The sequence below is a fragment of the Clavelina lepadiformis genome, chromosome 6 (genome assembly GCF_947623445.1).
Source record: "Clavelina lepadiformis chromosome 6, kaClaLepa1.1, whole genome shotgun sequence".
In the NCBI taxonomy this organism is placed as follows: Eukaryota; Metazoa; Chordata; class Ascidiacea; order Aplousobranchia; family Clavelinidae; genus Clavelina; species Clavelina lepadiformis.
In genome coordinates this window covers 17,364,987-17,381,383 of record NC_135245.1, presented here as the reverse complement: position 1 = coordinate 17,381,383, position 16,397 = coordinate 17,364,987, and the positions used below count along the sequence as shown (strand labels likewise).

The 16,397-nt window shown below is 35.8% G+C and overlaps 4 protein-coding genes across 10 annotated transcripts; 1 reads left to right on the top strand and 3 right to left on the bottom strand.

Moving 5' to 3' along the window:
- Positions 1 to 113: 113 nt before the first annotated feature.
- Positions 114 to 3,785, top strand: LOC143462188 (spermatogenesis-defective protein 39 homolog). Its single transcript, XM_076960249.1, has 12 exons — positions 114 to 515; positions 640 to 788; positions 1,037 to 1,254; positions 1,330 to 1,472; positions 1,544 to 1,679; positions 1,785 to 1,998; positions 2,094 to 2,319; positions 2,389 to 2,486; positions 2,558 to 2,681; positions 2,758 to 2,847; positions 3,080 to 3,187; positions 3,265 to 3,785. The coding sequence occupies exons 1-12, from the start codon at positions 495 to 497 to the stop codon at positions 3,283 to 3,285; spliced, it is 1,548 nt and encodes a 515-aa protein (XP_076816364.1). The 5' UTR covers positions 114 to 494; the 3' UTR covers positions 3,286 to 3,785.
- Positions 3,588 to 7,666, bottom strand: LOC143462186 (uncharacterized). Its single transcript, XM_076960240.1, has 8 exons — positions 7,415 to 7,666; positions 7,148 to 7,191; positions 5,749 to 6,060; positions 5,446 to 5,611; positions 5,122 to 5,272; positions 4,822 to 4,944; positions 4,531 to 4,741; positions 3,588 to 4,419 (listed from the first exon to the last, which is right to left on the bottom strand). Exons 1-8 carry the CDS (start codon positions 7,537 to 7,539, stop codon positions 3,926 to 3,928), a joined length of 1,626 nt encoding a protein of 541 aa, XP_076816355.1. The 5' UTR covers positions 7,540 to 7,666; the 3' UTR covers positions 3,588 to 3,925.
- A 135-nt stretch (positions 7,667 to 7,801) lies between these two features.
- LOC143462187 (pseudouridylate synthase RPUSD2-like) lies at positions 7,802 to 12,188 on the bottom strand. Of its 7 annotated transcripts, XM_076960242.1 has the most exons (9): positions 11,422 to 12,188; positions 11,133 to 11,180; positions 10,909 to 10,976; positions 10,467 to 10,748; positions 10,241 to 10,400; positions 9,856 to 10,006; positions 9,561 to 9,683; positions 9,069 to 9,278; positions 7,802 to 8,952 (listed from the first exon to the last, which is right to left on the bottom strand). In XM_076960242.1, the coding sequence occupies exons 2-9, from the start codon at positions 11,177 to 11,179 to the stop codon at positions 8,389 to 8,391; spliced, it is 1,605 nt and encodes a 534-aa protein (XP_076816357.1). In that variant the 5' UTR covers position 11,180; positions 11,422 to 12,188; the 3' UTR covers positions 7,802 to 8,388. The 7 variants fall into 7 exon arrangements, with proteins under 7 accessions (XP_076816357.1, XP_076816361.1, XP_076816356.1 ...); XM_076960246.1 differs by having other exon boundaries at positions 10,467 to 11,013; XM_076960241.1 differs by lacking the exon at positions 11,422 to 12,188 and having other exon boundaries at positions 11,133 to 11,403.
- Positions 12,189 to 14,431: 2,243 nt separating this feature from the next.
- On the bottom strand, positions 14,432 to 15,603 carry LOC143462594 (uncharacterized). The gene is made up of 4 exons (XM_076960820.1): positions 15,443 to 15,603; positions 15,062 to 15,184; positions 14,759 to 14,902; positions 14,432 to 14,600 (listed from the first exon to the last, which is right to left on the bottom strand). Exons 1-4 carry the CDS (start codon positions 15,528 to 15,530, stop codon positions 14,557 to 14,559), a joined length of 399 nt encoding a protein of 132 aa, XP_076816935.1. The 5' UTR covers positions 15,531 to 15,603; the 3' UTR covers positions 14,432 to 14,556.
- Between the last annotated feature and the right edge of the window lie 794 nt (positions 15,604 to 16,397).

Sequence of the window (16,397 nt, the reverse complement as noted above, 5' to 3'; positions counted from 1 at the left end):
GCAGGCAATACGTAATCATTACATATTACAGTACTATGAATGTTTGGCCTTGAATGGTTTCACGTTAGGGGATTTCATGGCAAGGCCTAAGTTAAATGCTGATTTTTCTCTCAAACAGTGAACAGATTTGGTACACATATGTTACGAAGTGAAATCTTTTTACAAAATTTTTAACAAGGTTTGGTTTTTGTATTAATTAGCAAGTTAATTGACATAGTTTTTGTCCGGTTTGTACTGTCTCATCATTCTTGTAGTCATTTGGTTTTCATCAGGCTGTGAGGTATTGTTCTTGTGTTCGGTATTGTTTGCACAGCAGACATTGAAATGAACTAGCGTCTGAAAACGCATGGTAGCTTATTAGATTTGAGCAGTAAGCAGGTATATTGGGTTAAACAGTGCATTGCTTTAATCTTTGGCGTCAAAGATAAAACTAGCCAGTCATACTGTAATTGGGTAAACTGTATACATGGAACGTTTGTAAGGCCGTTACAAATATGTCATCTGTTCGATTTAGGGTGAGTAAGCTGATTTATTATATTTTAAGTTTATTTAGAATGGTAACGGTTGTCGCACAGTTAAGCAAATTTTTTGTCAATTAAAACCAAGCTCTTAAACAAAAAACAATTGCTTTTTTTCCAGCCTTCTGGGGCACAACCTAAAGAAGGTGATGATGATTACTGGAACAGCTCTGGTTTTAAGCCGTTTAATTTCAACGATGATGACGATGAGGAAGACAGCATTGATGTTATCAGATGGGATGGATCAACTGCTGCTCCGATTCGACCCAAGTAATAGATAAAATTTTTCTTTCATACATGGTGATGACAGAAACAAGCGAACTCTGAGCCTTGTAAAGTTTTGCCAAAGTGTAATATCCTAATGCTTTTACACATATGGTGGAGTATTTACAAACCCTAAATTTTTTTAAATACAACGTACATAATACATTTTAAATGATGCTTGTGTTTTAAAAAAAGTATCTTTTACCATTTGTAATTATCCAGCTAACAGCTACCCCACATGTTACTATATTTAGATCTCAAACCTCCCTTTCCAAACATCGACCCCCAGTCACACAAGCGATGTCATCTCCAGCATGTGGTATAACTTCGGCACGTGCTTATGGCTCTGCAAGGAAGCAGCACTTTCCATCATCACCTGCAACATTGCCACAACACAGTGAACCGATGACTGCAAAACCAAACGGGGCAGCCAGACCAACATCTGGCACAGACCAAAGAACTTTAACTGAAGGTAACTTTATTTTGTTGGCGACTCAGGACTTTTTTGTTACCGGTAAGAATATTTTTAATTGTATTTTGCTTCAAGTTGTTACAGCACATTCAGCTCCAACTGCCACCGATTTCGCCAAGCTGGAAACAGCTAATTATTCACTTCGCCGTCAGCTTGCTCAAGCGAAACGTGACCAAGCTGCAGCTCCGTCAAAATCCGAAACACTTTGTCGTTTAATAGTATGTTTATGTTTGACTTAAAACTTTTCTTAGTTAAGCTGAATACTTATGCATTAATTTTCTGTTTTTAGACCGGAGGAACTTACATCCTTGAGTTGTACAAATCAAAAGAAGACAAGGCTGCACTTCTTGATGGTGCTATTCAACGTCACGATGGTAATGCTATTTTAGCCGCAACTCTTTTCATGAGAGATACCTTAAAGAGAGGTAAGGATTAATTCTATTTTTGAAAATTAATTTGGTTATCTTCCTGATAAGTCAACTCAAATTGGTAGATGCTTAATTTTGAAAGAATGACTTCATTTTTCTTAGATCTGTTTAGTAAAGAACTAATGAAGCGAGCTGTAGCAGTTGACCATTATTGCGCATACCTGCGTGCTGCTGGTGAAATTGATGAACTCCATGAAACACTTAGTGCTCTTGGCAGAACAGAGGAAGCAGCCATGTTAAAATATCGCCAGTGTTTGGCCACCACATCGGCATCTAACCCTGAAATACGCTCATCTGCACTTAAAGACTGTATAAAGTATGAACTCTTGGTTATTGTTGCTGTGGTTAATTTTTTCTCTTTTGATATTGATCGAAATTGCTGTAATACTAGACTTCTACATGTTAACGCAGGTACTATTTTGACTGCGATTTGCGTTTGTCAAATGAAACAAGCGCCATTCAAGAGCAGATTATGCTCATGGAACGTCAGTCAGCTGTCGAAGATTCAGATAGTGCTGCTGAAAAAAGTGGAACTGTGCAAGTTTTTAAATCTCACCCTAGGAGGGACTCAATCGTTTATAAATCAGTTATCACCACCCTCTATTACTGTTGCTATTACCATTGGGGAGAAGCCGAGGTGAGATTAAGTGTTTGCAATTATCATTAATCATATGTGGGCGTGCTAATTTTCAAAAAAATTTTTTAGGGTCTCCTTAGTAGTCCAACATCCATAAAAAATCAGCACAAAATTGGGGAAAAACAGTTTCTATACACAGCGCTAGCAGCTCTTTGTCGCATGAGAAGGTGATGGCATACATTCAATTTCAAGCAAACTTTACACAAGATCTTTGATGTCACTTTATTTGTCATTTTAGATGGAGGGATATTGAAGCATTATTAACAGTTCCAAAATCTTTGTTTCGTAGCGCGAGGCTTCATGCTACTATTGGCTTTGATAAAGTAGTTGATGTTTTGAGCAAAAACTTAGCCCCACCTGACGTAAGTTGTTTCCATGTCATTGTATTTTGCAAATTACTTGTCAGTTAATTTGATAATTTCTCTCTTTTAACTATAGGCGCTTGGAAAGTATTGTGCTGAAATTGAAGGAAACGAAAAAAGGCTCGAGATGGCCATAAAGTTAAAGAGTTTTAAAGTGGCCATTGACGTGAGTCATTTTTTACTGAGACAAAACTTCCTACCTTAAATTTTCTTGCTTATCGAGGCTGGATCCAGACAGTCGACACAGAGTCTTTACGCTTAACTTATCCGAACAGGCGAGCTGGCTAAGTTGCGCAAACATGCTCGTGAGAAATATGTGTGGACCCAGCCTAAGAGCTTACTGCTTGCATATTAAAAACACATTTCCTTCTTTCATTGCAAGTTATTTTCATACTCAGACACTTGTTTATACGAAAGATCGACAGAAGCTGATGGCATATTTAGATGAAATACCGCAAGCTAACCAACATATGAGGCAATATGCATCCACCCAGTTAAGATCACAAGTATGTTGCTTTGCATCAACTTGGCTCTACAGTATCATAGCGTGGCCACAAAACTAATGTTGTTGCTTCTATTTAAGGATATCAAATGGAGAAACTGACATTCATTGCGCAATGAACATAACCCGACAGCTGAGAGCACAGCTTGCAGCAGTAACGCGTTAATCCGTGTTTGACAGCTTTTCTTATATGGAAACCTGAAAGGCTCGTTCTCTCAATGATTTTGTAGCAGATATTAAAGTCATTCTTGCCATTTAAATAGCAACTGTTAAGCAGGTGGTAGAAAAGCAAGCCCACAATGGCTTAAATGTGCAACAACAATTTGTATTTTCTTGTTCAAAGTTGTCAAAATGTGGCGCTTATTGAATAATTTAAAGTTCTAAAGACGGCACTTTCACAATCCTAATGTGCAATGCATGTTTCAATTATAAATGGACATATACCACGAATCCAAGGTTCAATGTAATCAGTGTAGGAATATGACTAAATGCAGTGAGAAGGAATGACACTAACTAAATCAATAGTCGAAACCCAGGCTATGTTTTCTTTTTTTTATATGTTTGCTTAAAAATAAACTGCTAAAACAGTTCCTTTATTAAAAGCATGTTTGCAATTACTGTACAAACTTTAACCTTACTCTTTAGTAAACTTTCAGAATAATGAACTAGCTTGGCTTTGTAGCAAGAAAAACATTTGAACATTATTTTTCGACTAGTCAAAATAGTAAAAGCGCAGTCTAAATTAGCAAAATTGTTGATATTCAGCGCCAGTCAGTTCAATAGTTTCAACACCAGCCCATTTTGGCACAGATGTCTTAAACTCCCAATTAGGGCCTTTGTAGTGATATGCATGCAGGTACATTTCCATCCACTCTTTCTTTGGTTCTGGCAATGGATTTTTACATTCCTTACAACTGGGACAAAAGTATGAAACTTTTTCAGGCTTTTCATTGCTCTCCTTGGAGTCACAATTCCTTGAGAAATTTGTGTCATCATTTCTTTCCACTGCTTTCTCCTCGATGTTAGCCCCAGTAGGATGCGTTTGAGTTGAGTCACTATTCACAGGCCAAGTTTGCTCATGAGTTCGAGAAATTTCTCCTACTATTTCATTGATGTTCTTTGTACATGGCCCGTGTTTAAAACGTTCTGGACCCCAAGCAGGGTGATTGTAAAGCGGGTCATTTACTATCGGGTAACCAAGGTATTGCAGATGAACACGAATTTGATGGGTCCGACCTAAAAATAAGAACATTTTGTATTCAAACTTCATACTGTTTCTCTTTGTCATACTGCACGTAATTATTACAACACTTCTACCCAAAAATCAAAATACATTGTATAAGATACCTGTTCTGGGTTTGCATAGTAGCACACTGGTTTTACCATCAGTGTGTAGCCTATAAAACTGTGTGTATGCATCTTTTGGCGTTGAGCCTTCCACTGGCCATGCTGCAGAAATCCCTAACTTCTGATTGAAGAGAGTAACTGGCTGATCGCACGTAACTCCTTTCGAAGATGGAAATTCACCCTGAACTTTGCAGATGTATTCTTTTTCAACCTTAAAATGGTGTAACACTTACAATTATGCTGTATATTACCGCATGAGAAGCAGCAATTGTTTGCTTTATAGTTACTTACATTTCTTTCCTTTATATGTTGTATCACTTCATTAGCAAAGTACTTCGTTTTGGCAAAGATAACAATTCCTGATGATAGCCGATCAATGCGATGGCACCCATGTAAATGCAAGAAGCCGAACTCCTAGAAAACGCAAGATATGCAGAGAATTGTTCATCAACAAAAAGTAAACTTTGCTTTTCAAAAACGTTTTCAACCACGTTATCAACGTTTAATGACAATCAACCATAACATAGATTTGAAACCACAATGTTCGCTTAAACCTGTTAACTACTAAGCCTTTTAAGCTGGCAAATTCACCTTTTGCAAAATGTAGACAAGTGAGTTATTCCGATATCTGCCAGCAGGATGTATTGGAATGCTTGATGGTTTATTTACAACAAGATGTTTATTGTTGTCAACTAATATTGAGATTTCCGTGTCTAAAACGTCTCCTTCATGCCTGTGTATTCTGGAATAAAATTAGCAAAAAACGTTGCATTCGTCAACCACAGTAACAACAATTTTTACCTTAACTAAACTAAAAGCAGAATATTACAAATGGCTGGTATCGCATTTGTGTACTCAATCAAGTCAAAAACCCAATGCAAATTTTAAGTTAAAACTTCATCCAAAGAAACATACTTTGAAGACAACATGTCATTCGGTTTCAGTACGGCATCAAGAGACTTGATTGGTTTTTTATTGCACAAGAAATTGCCATTTTTCCTCGCTTCTTCATAATGGTCAATGGGATAAAATTGAAACTCAGTTGAATAAACTTCACGGATTGTTTTACCAATCCATCTCCCTACAAAATAAGCAATCCAAAAAACAGTTTTTCATAAAGATTACTTATGATAAATTACACTTGCAATAACAATCAAAATTATTGCTCATGCATTCTCATTATCGATTATATTATAAAAGAACAAAAATTAAAATTACCCTTGCAGAATGTGTTATAGGTGAAGGTGTAAGGTCGAACCTTCCGAAAACCATTTTCAAAGTAATATTCAGTTTCATCAGGATTAAAACTACGGGCGGCATTTTTTCTTGACAGAACAACATGAAGTGGAGTTGGCTTTCTCGGCCTATCTTTCTTCCTGACATTTACGCAAGGATTTTGCCGGACTTTGTCAGTTTCTGGCGATGATAATTCAGTTGTTTTGTCATTAGCTTCAGCAGAACTTTCATCTTTGACTTTTTTGACGGAAGTTGTATCATTACTTTCTGTGCTGTTAATTTTCCTTTTCATTCCTAATAAAAGTTTAAACCAGATTTCTAAGTCTCATAACCAACAGTACAACACTAATCCGGTGTTTCTTAATCTTTATAGCCTTAATTATTTTAAAAAAAACACATACCTCTTACTAAGCAAATGCGAATAGTAAAGGTTGTGTGATATCAAACAATTTTGAAACATTGGATATTTGTTGAAAAGCGTGTTTTGCATTTATGCTGTGTAGTTTTGATGTCAAAAAATTCTGCTTTTGGCATATTGGTAGGCTATGAGTAATTTAAACGATCACTTTGTAAACTACATTGTATTGTTGACAACGTGATAATATACATATCTTATATTTGGCAAGGATTGCTTTATTTTTTTGTCAACAACCTGTTTTTGTTTATTACAATTGCTACATGTGAAGTTATGCTCCCTTAGAAAGCAATAAGCATGTAACACCTTCATATGATGCTTCAAGCTTAATTGTATTGTTTATTTTTCGCCATCAATTGTGCCAAGCAAAAGTTATGATGTTAACCGTTATAGTTATAGCAAAATATAATACCGTAAAACCTCTATTTCACCGCCATGGCGCTCTGTTTTTCAACTCTTGTTTAAAAGTGGCGTTCTATTAGAGGTGACGTTCAATTAGAGGTTGGCGCTCTATTTTACTGCTGCTTATTGTAACGTGATACTGCATTGTTACTACCGGTATGTTGGTTGGTATCTTTTAAATGGCTGCTTTAACTGCTAGATTGTGAAAACTTAATCAATTGTATAATTATCAGTAGAGACCTGCTAATACAATTCCGCCGCTAAAAGTGGTGTTCTATTAGAGGTGGCGTTCAATTAGAGGGAGGCGCTCTATTTTTCTACCCTTCTTTAAAAATGGCGTTCTATTAGAGGTGGCGGTGAAATAGAGGTTTTACGGTAATTTACTTAAGATTAACTCATGAAATATGATTTGTATATCTTATGGAGCAAGTCCTAAACAACTAGAAAATCTGCCCAATAGTTTTACAAGACATTTTACTGGTGGCTGAAACACAAAAAAATATTTGCAAACTAAACTTATGAACTTTCTCAGCGGTTACTCGCCAAAAGTTAACAATGTCTTACCACAAGAACTTTGCAATTCCTCACTCATCTTCAACGCAAATAACCTGGAAAAATAAACTTTAACACTTTATCTCAAAAACATACATTACAGACTAGTTACAGCAGACTGAGCTTGGCAACGTAGCTCTGCCTGATGCAGAGCTTGCAGGTTGAGACAGATATGACAGTACAAAGCTAAGGACAAAAAGCCATGGCACATAAGCGCCTATTAGTCTATCTGATAGCAAAAATTAATTTTACCAGGTCTGCTTTTGTTTCATTAATTACCTAACTTCAGGTTTTGTCTTCGAAATCTCCAAAAAAATTGAGACAGCAGCTGGTACCACAAATCCTTCACAACATAAATTCCCTTTGCAGCATGTGAGTCTAGCAAAGCTTCTTAAGATAAACATAACACAAGATATCGTAATAATAAGCCCAGTCTGCCGTTTAACCTACGCTCGCGTGCGACATTATTGGGAAAATGTTAAAGGTTATTCTGATTGGGCTTTGAAAGTTTAACCATTTAACCTTGAATTAAGTTCATTTGTCTTAAAATATATTCTGTTTTGCAAAACCCACGCATCACTTCGAAATAAAAGTCCCTAATGCGAAAACCACTGTAACGTTTCTTTATTTTTGGATTCCGATAAAACAGATATATGAGCTTGGACAAATGCAGGTAAGTGCAGCTGCGTACTGATATATGCAGAAGATTGTGCATATATCACTTGTTGTTTCATTTAAAGACTCTTTTTATTTTAAGTATGCGCATACATGTTTTCGTAAACTTTACGTTTCTAAATAAACCCAACCTGATTTTTTGTGAAACTGTAAGCACAAGCTAAACAGCCAATCATGTTTGTTCATAAGCGCATTACTTAGTAGGTAGCTTTATTTATCCTGCAAAAAATATTAGCTGTGTTGGCGAAACATGTCACTACCTACTCACCTGTACACGCTTGTAAATTGCAATCGTGTTGACAATTTAGGAACGGGTGTTTTTGTCAACACGTTGGCAACTTAGGTACACGCCAAATAAAGCGAATTCTCCCACATATGGCTCAACAAATTGCACACGTTAGTTTCTAAACATAACTTAAGCCTTAAAATAGCAGACTGTTAAGCTTAACCCTGACTCTACTTTCAAACTTCATAAGCTTATAAAAAAAAGTATAGTTGCATACTTAACGTGATTGTAGGAATACGCAAAGTAATCAATCGACAAAAATGCAATGTGATTTACAAAATTGTTTTCCTAATCACAAAGCTTCGTCGCATGTCACGTCTACTGCACTAGCCCACTTGGGCAAAGGTGCTTTAAACTGTTTTAAACTTGGAATTTTGTAACGATAAGCATGCAAATACATAGTCATGAGGTGTTTGTCCAGGTCGGGTTTCGGATTATTGCAACGATCACAATCTTCATCATAATAAGAATCGTTTTCTTTTTCTAAGTTAAATCGTTTGGTCTTGTCTTCGCAATTGTAAAGCCTGTCGATATTCCTTTCCGTGTTATCGGTACTTGAGCCATGGAAATTGCGACTTTGTCGTTCTTTTACGGAAGATAAACTGCCACGAAGTTTTTCCTTTCCGATTGGGTCGTGATATTGTGTGCTACTCTCTGTGAGAAACCCACCACCTTTATCGTTACTATGCAGGTGATATATAGCAGATAAATGTCCCGCAACTTTATCCAAGTCTATGTCGAATGGACCGTGTTTAAATCGCCCGGGCCCCCAAAGTGGACTGTTGTAAACCGGGTCGTTGACAATAGGATGACCAAGATACATCAGATGGGCACGAATTTGATGCATTCGACCTGTAAATAGGAAACACAAATATTAAAATGTTATGTCCACTGTTCCTTTTCCTACACTCCAAGCTGACACTGAAATACCATCATATAATACCCAAAACGATATTGTATTAACTTAACTGTTTTTGGTTTGCATAAAACTAGACTTGTTGTTTCATTCGTACTTATAAGACTGAACTCAGTGAAAGCCTCTTTCTCTTTTGCTTTAACACTTTTCAGTCGCCAAGGCACACAGTAACTTTTATTCACATAAGTTAATGGTTGACTGCACGATATGGTCTTTGGAAAAGACGGAAATATCCCAACCACCTTACAAATGTATTCTTTCTCCACCTAAAATGATTTTATAAGGTAATAATGTAGCAACAGGAAACTGTTTCATACTGTGCACTTACAAAGCGGTAAACTAACAAAAAAAAACAAGCATATGCTTCTAATGATCCAACTTGCCAATGGTTGGGATCATAATAAAAAAGATTACTTAATTATTATTTAATGCAGAAAAAGTTAAACTTGTGCACTTAAAGTTTAATGTCAGTGTTTTTCACAATCTGCCTTGAAACGTAGTACGAATGTACACAACTTTCAATATACTTAATCAAATATGATACATACTTTTCGGCGCATAAATGAATTTGCGATTTTTTGTAAACTTTTCTTTGTCTTTGCAAAAATAACAACACCAGAAGTAAGTCGATCAATTCTGTGGCAAACATAAAGCCTACTACGTTTACGGTCCTGAAAAAAAAGAAAAGTAAATATATGCCATAACATGCAAACCGGGAGTGTTATTTTTAGGCGTGACTTGGTTCATGGAAACAGAACATTTTTGTTTAGCTCTTTCATAAAACTATGAAAATCTAGTCACAAGTGTTGAATAGGCACTAAACTAGTCTAAAGCAATACATACAGCTTTTAATATAGACAAGAGGGAATTGTGGCAATAGCCTCCAGTCGGGTGGATTGGTATACTCGATGGTTTATTGACCACCAATAAATCTTTATTCTCATACAGGACATCGATGTTATCATTCAGCACTGGGTATTCATGAAAATGAATTCTGCAGAACACAAAATCAGATAAGAGATGAAGTGATCCGATTTTTTATGAAAAAATTAGTATATCGTTGCAAATAATACAACGAGTGCAGATACATTTATGGTTTATTACAATAAACTGACTTGTTTCAGACATTTGCAATTGTACCTCATCGGATTATAAGTCTATAAAAGTCTAGAATTTCCATAAAAATTTTAGAAAAAGCACAATTGTATAGCATCGATCTATTAATTACCGTGTTGATAATAAGTCACTCTGCCTTAGAACTGCATGTTCTGACTCCACAGGCTGCAAATTGATAGAAATATTTCCTTTCTGAATTTCCTTTTTAAGAGGAAAGTTTGGAAATTCTTCCTCTTGCATGAACAAGAGTGATTTTCCTATCCACCTTTCTACTTCATAAAAGTAGCGTTTAAGAATATAAAAAACCTAACTTAGATTTTGGTTATAAAAAATCTCACCTTTGCAAAATGCATATCGGTTTGTATGGTATGGTCGCACTTTCCTAAAACCATTTTCAAAGTAGTAATGTCCAGCTCCTTCAGAATGACTCATTGACTTCCGAAACATAACATTTTTAGCAGCAGTTAATGTCTCCAAAGATAGTTTTCTTTGCTTTGTTGTTGATATTTTTGAAATTAATTCCAAAATTTCTGATTCTTTTTCTGATTTTGTACTGGCTGGTAGTGTGTGGGTACCATCAAAATCTTTAACATCAGCTAAGGTAGACTGTACTTTCTGTACTGTAAAAACATTAAAAGAGTTATTCTATAAAAACGTATTCAAGAAGCAATAATTACAGGTAAAAACTATTGTTCTTTTAACTTCATTCTATTTATCCTATATTACACAATTATACATATCTTATCTGCTTTTATACTATGCAATATCCAAGTTCCATACCTTGCAGTTCTTTTGATTCTGAGTTAAGGTTAAAATTTTGAATATCAGACGTAATGCTACTGCTCCATCTGTCCAGAAATGTAAACCAATTTTGTTTACGAGCCTCTATTTTTATTAGTACTTCAGTTAATGCTGTTTGTTTTGTTAAATTAGCTTTGACAACTACATTACTTGGCATGTTTAAAAAAAATTAAATGAGATATCATATTTTTATGGGGCATCACCTGCTTATGTTGCCTAGATACTTGATTTTGATCCTCAAATGATGCATTCTTTACATGAACAACAAGAAATGTTCCATTTATTACAAATACTTTTATTTAATCGGCTCTTAGGTCAAATTGCAACAAAACGTAATATTGTAAATATAATAAAGGCCTATTACTAGATACTAGGTATTTCTATTTCCGTAATGACCAGGCCGGGAGTTTGACACGTATGCTTTAGAGCAGTGGTCGTCAAACTGTGGGCCTTCAAGCAAAATATAATGGGCGGCATACTGTATCTTGTAACCTGTAAATGTGGGCTGAATGATAAGTTTCAGAGCTTTTTTCTATTAGCCTGGTTAATTTGGAGCGCTAGCAATCCACTTCTTGATGTTTTCTTCCATCTTAACTAAAGATTAACTACAGCCATAACGGCAAACACCTGGAAAACACAACCAGTAACTCCCCACTCACATAGGGTTAGTTGTTACGTCATATTGAGAATGCAAGCCAATTTTTATTTGTAACGTTAATCCTTCAATACCTCAAGAACTGACTGCTATATTCAGCTAGCGGAACTTCAACCTACGCTCTCACAAACCAACGCACGTTTTAGTTTCTAGGCCACAATACAACTAAACTTTAGTGATGCGAGTGTATTTTCATTTGCTAACTGTCTGTTAATTGCAGGTTACCGTATATTGGAAAAACCTGTGAAAAGCAAGTAACTAAATTAAAATTTAACTGAACTTATCCTAATAGCTTCAAAAAGTAATGTCTACTGCGAAAAAGAGAAAAGAACATTAAAGTTATTAGTGAACTATTTACTGCATTAAGTATATTTCACATGTAATGTTGGGCCTTCATTTACGAATGAAGTGAAAATTTGAGCCATCCTAATAAAAGTTTGCCGACCATTGCTTTAGAGCAGTGGTTCTCAACCGGTGGTCCGCGGACCCCCAGGGGTCCGCGAAACGTTTTCAGGGGGTCCTTGAGAACTTCAAAATTTGCAACATAAAGTACGAGTTTTTAAACGTTTTTTGCTGTTTATGATTGCTTTTTAAAATAGGCTGGAACATTTGCTTAATTGCCTATTGTGATGGGACAATACGAAAGCTTATTGAGATTTATCACCCGCAGGGAAGGCCTATTGTGATGCACTAGATTGCGGATTATACGAGAAGACAGCTGGATACAGTGATTTTAAGTTGCTGGAGATTGCACATAATCGCTTTCTCAGTTTTAGCTTGTAACTAGCAGCTTGTTGTGAGCAAGGTATAGATAACGCTTTGAAATAAATAAAAATATCCGCATAGTTTGATGTTGTTTTGAATGAATAGCGCAGTTGTGCACCAAGACTATTAAGTAAAACTAAGCAAAGAAACATTTAAGTGCAGTCTGAGAACCCTTAGTTTGCTTAAACTTCAGGGGTCCGCCAACTGCTTTGACAGCACCAAAAGGGGTCCGCCAAGATCAGAAGGTTGAGAACCACTGCTTTAGAGTCTAGATTATGGGCCTGCAACACAACTAATTGGAAAAAAACAGCTTTTCAAAAAGTGGGAAGCATGAACGGGCTGCAGATAGCAGTAGCAGACTCAACAAATAAATGAAATCCAAATCAATATAAACATAAGCAAACAATAGGCAAGCTTAATTAATGTCTCTGAAGACTGAAGTCCGCTATCAACCAGCATTTTGCCTTGTGATGAAAAAGAGTTGTGAAAATGGGACTTCACCTAATTTGATAATATTTGGTGTATCTGTACAAAAAATTGATCGAATTTATATTTGCAATGATTTATAATATTGTATTGAATATGAAGCTTGTTTTGTATTACAATTTTTTAGCTGTTGATCTTCCGGAATAAGATTCAGTTACAAAAATATAAAATATTCTACTTTGCCATAAACCATACAGCACTATGATTAGGAGAATATACCTTCATAATATACTAAAAGATAGTATGTTTTAATATAGGCCTACTATGGTATTACTATTACACTATAGCCTACTTTAGAAAAGACCAGTAGTTCCTAACTGCTGTTCCGCCGTGAGAAATCATCCAGTGGTGCCGTGCAACTAGAAGATTATATCCGATTTCACTTGATTGTTATTTAACTTTAAACTGGCCTATATACATGCCATATGATAGTTATGAGCTACTTGTCAAAATTAATCCTTATTCCTACGGAGTTCTTGTACAAATCCTATAACATTTTAATACTATTACATTTTTGATGTATTTCGTTTGTGTAGTATCAAACGCTGTGCTACATATCTTTGGTCTAAGTTTAATACGTGTCCTTTTTCCATTACTACCGCATGACGTAAGTTTATTACTACAACGCACAATGCGTTCTCTATATCTATCAAACTCTAGTTTAGCAGTGATATTAAAAGCATCTCTTTGTATGTGTTCCGACAGCAGTAGCCAATTCGTTTCGATATATGTTATATGAATCACTACAACGATTCGTGAGCTTGGTTAACGAAATGTGATATTCAACTAGTTTAAGTGGTTTATCCAATGCGTAGGCCTACTACCTACAACAAACTTTCTGCTAAACACTTCGACCGCACCACAGGTTGGCAAAGTTAGGCTACTTAGGCTACATACCGATAGTTTGGCACAGTGCAAAAAGAAATACTTTCAGAAAAAGTTTAAATATGAATTTATGACATTGCATGGCGTTTTTAATAAGTTATTCTGGATTTAATTCTCTTATAGGCCTCCATGGTTTCTTATGGGAAAAGAGTCGGTTCTTAAGGATTCTTTATTCTAATCTAGATGTGCATCCCTATGCCTCCATACCCGTTATATGCGAGGTCTAATTGTAGTGTTTTTTGTTTTTTTGGTCTAATGATAGTTTTTTTGTTGCACCGTATCGTCATATTGAAAACTGTTTAATTACCAACTGAGTTAGGCGATTCAAAGGCCGGCTCTACATAGACCAATGCGAACCATACAATTGTGTTGGGCCCGGCACTGCTTAGCACCAAAACAAAAATACCAATTTATACAGCTTTGATTTAGCGCAAGTCACAGTGTTATCTCTCAGTAAAGTAATTGCAGTTAATTACAGTAATTTCTCTCGAAAGAGAATGTTTTGATGAAAATATATCAAAAAATAAAACTTTTATGGCATCTGATATGCAAAAAATTGTTATCTAGCTTACGTTGTTAGGCCTATTGTTATTATTATTTACATTAAGTTATTTGAAATTGGCAAGGGGCCCAGCCATCAGATCTTGCATTCAGCCCCGCGCTTGATGAAGCTAGCCCTGGTGATCTTATCAGAAGTGCACATGAAGAATATTCCTTGCCTGATGGTTTATTTTGAATAAGTTTGTATAGCACAAACTTAAAATAGCCTAATATAAACAAATGGTTTGTAGCATCTTGTAGAGTGTAGACGAAAACCGGTGATATTTTCTAGTTTTTCAGTGCGAGTGGATTTTCGCATGCAGTGTTTCACAGCTTGAATCTGAAACACAAAACGGATGTAACTTATAGCCTACAAACACCTGTTGGTCTTCGACAAGGATTTTTTAATCGTTTTGTTGGTTATTTTTTTAACTTTAAACAGGTAAACTCTTTTGTAGTGATAACCTAACTGTTTCCCGAAAAATTAAAATTCATTACTTGGTTTGCAGTTTCGATCGTGGAAGTAGCACTCCAAGCAACTGCTGAACTTCGCCTTTAGACAAGCTTTCTTTAGTTGGCTTTGGCGACATGGACTAACGGAGCTACAAGCTCGTTCACAATCTGTATAGCGGCTTTTTGTACCTAATGTCAAAGTTATTGACGTTCAGCAACGAAAGAAGCTGAATTATAATAGCATACATGTAGCGTAGCAAACCACACCACAGCAGCAAGGTACGCCAGTTTAATGCTAAAATTTAGGTCAAGTACAGCCGTTTACCATGCTGTTAAAACTTAGCATACCTGATTTCAAGCAATTGTTTCGTTTTAGGCATTTTGCAAGCTTCAAAACGGAGGCACATTCGTCAGAGCATGAACCTTGGCAAGCTGGACTTTCATTGGTGAAAATCAAGCAATCCACAACATCTGCAAACACGTTTAAGGAATTTTACAAAATATATTGACAAATAACGCAGCAGTAACATTTTTGTCTGTGATAATGCAATCATGAATTGATAAACTAAGATCGACCATTAGATCATTCTTACAACAGGTTGTGATAAAACTTTTATTCACAATATTACAAAAGTTAAAAACAGTATTTTATATTTATCATTACTTTTTATTTCAATACGTTAACATAAGACTTATATAAGCTACACCGGCAAATGAAGTGAAACTTACCATTAAAACCTTCTTTTTGTTGAGGGTGGCCTTGGATCGCTTGCAAACATGCCAGTAAAAGTAAGGCTGCAAACACTTCACGGAACATCTTGGCAGAATTACACAGCAACTTTGCACACAAGTATTAGTGCTAAGAAACTTACGTGAACTATTTATGTGCTTGTCTTTATCATCAAATGAAAAAGGCAAAACAAGTCCTCGAAACCTAGACCAATAAAGATTCTTAAAATCTAGCACAAGCAATAGGGGTCGTACGAGTTTTGTATTTCAAAACAAACAAGAAAAAACGTATGAGACCTAATTGTTAACTTAATGAGGCTGCTGGCAATATCGAAATTATAATTTGGCATCGTGTAAAATTGTAAGGAAATGAAATGCTGTAAATACAAAAAAAGCCAAGCCGTTCATAATTTGCAAATTGTACAATTATAATTTGATCTAACATAAGTTAAACTTCCAACTTTCACAAAATTTTGGATTTTATAGCATAACAGAGGTTTAAGTAGGCCTACGACTAATGAGTAATGACATGGTTTGCGCTATTTACAAACAATAGCCCAAACGCTCTAAGCAGGGTTGCCATCGGTCTCAACTAAAAAATAAGCACGACTAGGAAACGAAAGACGAATACCACCTCAAACAGTGCACAACAGGAAAAAGCAACCAATGTTCCTAAAAAAAACGAGACACTATCTGCATGTTCTTAATTTTGGTATTTCTTTGGTACAAAATGCTATACTAAAGGTGTCAAAATGCCCAAAATACGAACCTCTGCCCTAAAAATAAAACGAAAATAAGGACATTTCTTAGAAAAAAAGACAAAAATATTTTTTAAGACACGGACCTTTAAAATAAGGACAAATCTTAGAAATAAGGACGGTATGGCAACCCTGGCTATAGGCAATGACAGCTGGTCTCTCTTATTTTTGTAACATCATATTGTGCGTGACCTGCA

Coding starts and splice junctions, on each gene's coding strand:
- LOC143462188 (XM_076960249.1), top strand. CDS start 495: ATGTCATCTGTTCGATTTAGG. Junction 1,473..1,543: donor AAACACTTTGTCGTTTAATA/GTATGTTTATGT, acceptor TTCTGTTTTTAG/ACCGGAGGAACTTACATCCT. Junction 2,682..2,757: donor AAAACTTAGCCCCACCTGAC/GTAAGTTGTTTC, acceptor TTTTAACTATAG/GCGCTTGGAAAGTATTGTGC.
- LOC143462186 (XM_076960240.1), bottom strand. CDS start 7,539: ATGTTTATCTTAAGAAGCTTTGCTAGACTCACATGCTGCAAAGGGAAT. Junction 4,945..5,121: donor TTGTCTACATTTTGCAAAAG/GTGAATTTGCCA, acceptor TGCGTTTTCTAG/GAGTTCGGCTTCTTGCATTT. Junction 4,420..4,530: donor ACTATGCAAACCCAGAACAG/GTATCTTATACA, acceptor TCTTATTTTTAG/GTCGGACCCATCAAATTCGT.
- LOC143462187 (XM_076960242.1), bottom strand. CDS start 11,179: ATGCATCATTTGAGGATCAAAATCAAGTATCTAGGCAACATAAGCAG. Junction 10,749..10,908: donor AGAATCAAAAGAACTGCAAG/GTATGGAACTTG, acceptor ATGTTTTTACAG/TACAGAAAGTACAGTCTACC. Junction 9,279..9,560: donor ATTCATTTATGCGCCGAAAA/GTATGTATCATA, acceptor AAATCATTTTAG/GTGGAGAAAGAATACATTTG.
- LOC143462594 (XM_076960820.1), bottom strand. CDS start 15,530: ATGTTCCGTGAAGTGTTTGCAGCCTTACTTTTACTGGCATGTTTGCAA. Junction 15,185..15,442: donor ACAAAAAGAAGGTTTTAATG/GTAAGTTTCACT, acceptor ACGTGTTTGCAG/ATGTTGTGGATTGCTTGATT. Junction 14,601..14,758: donor CGATCGAAACTGCAAACCAA/GTAATGAATTTT, acceptor TTTGTGTTTCAG/ATTCAAGCTGTGAAACACTG.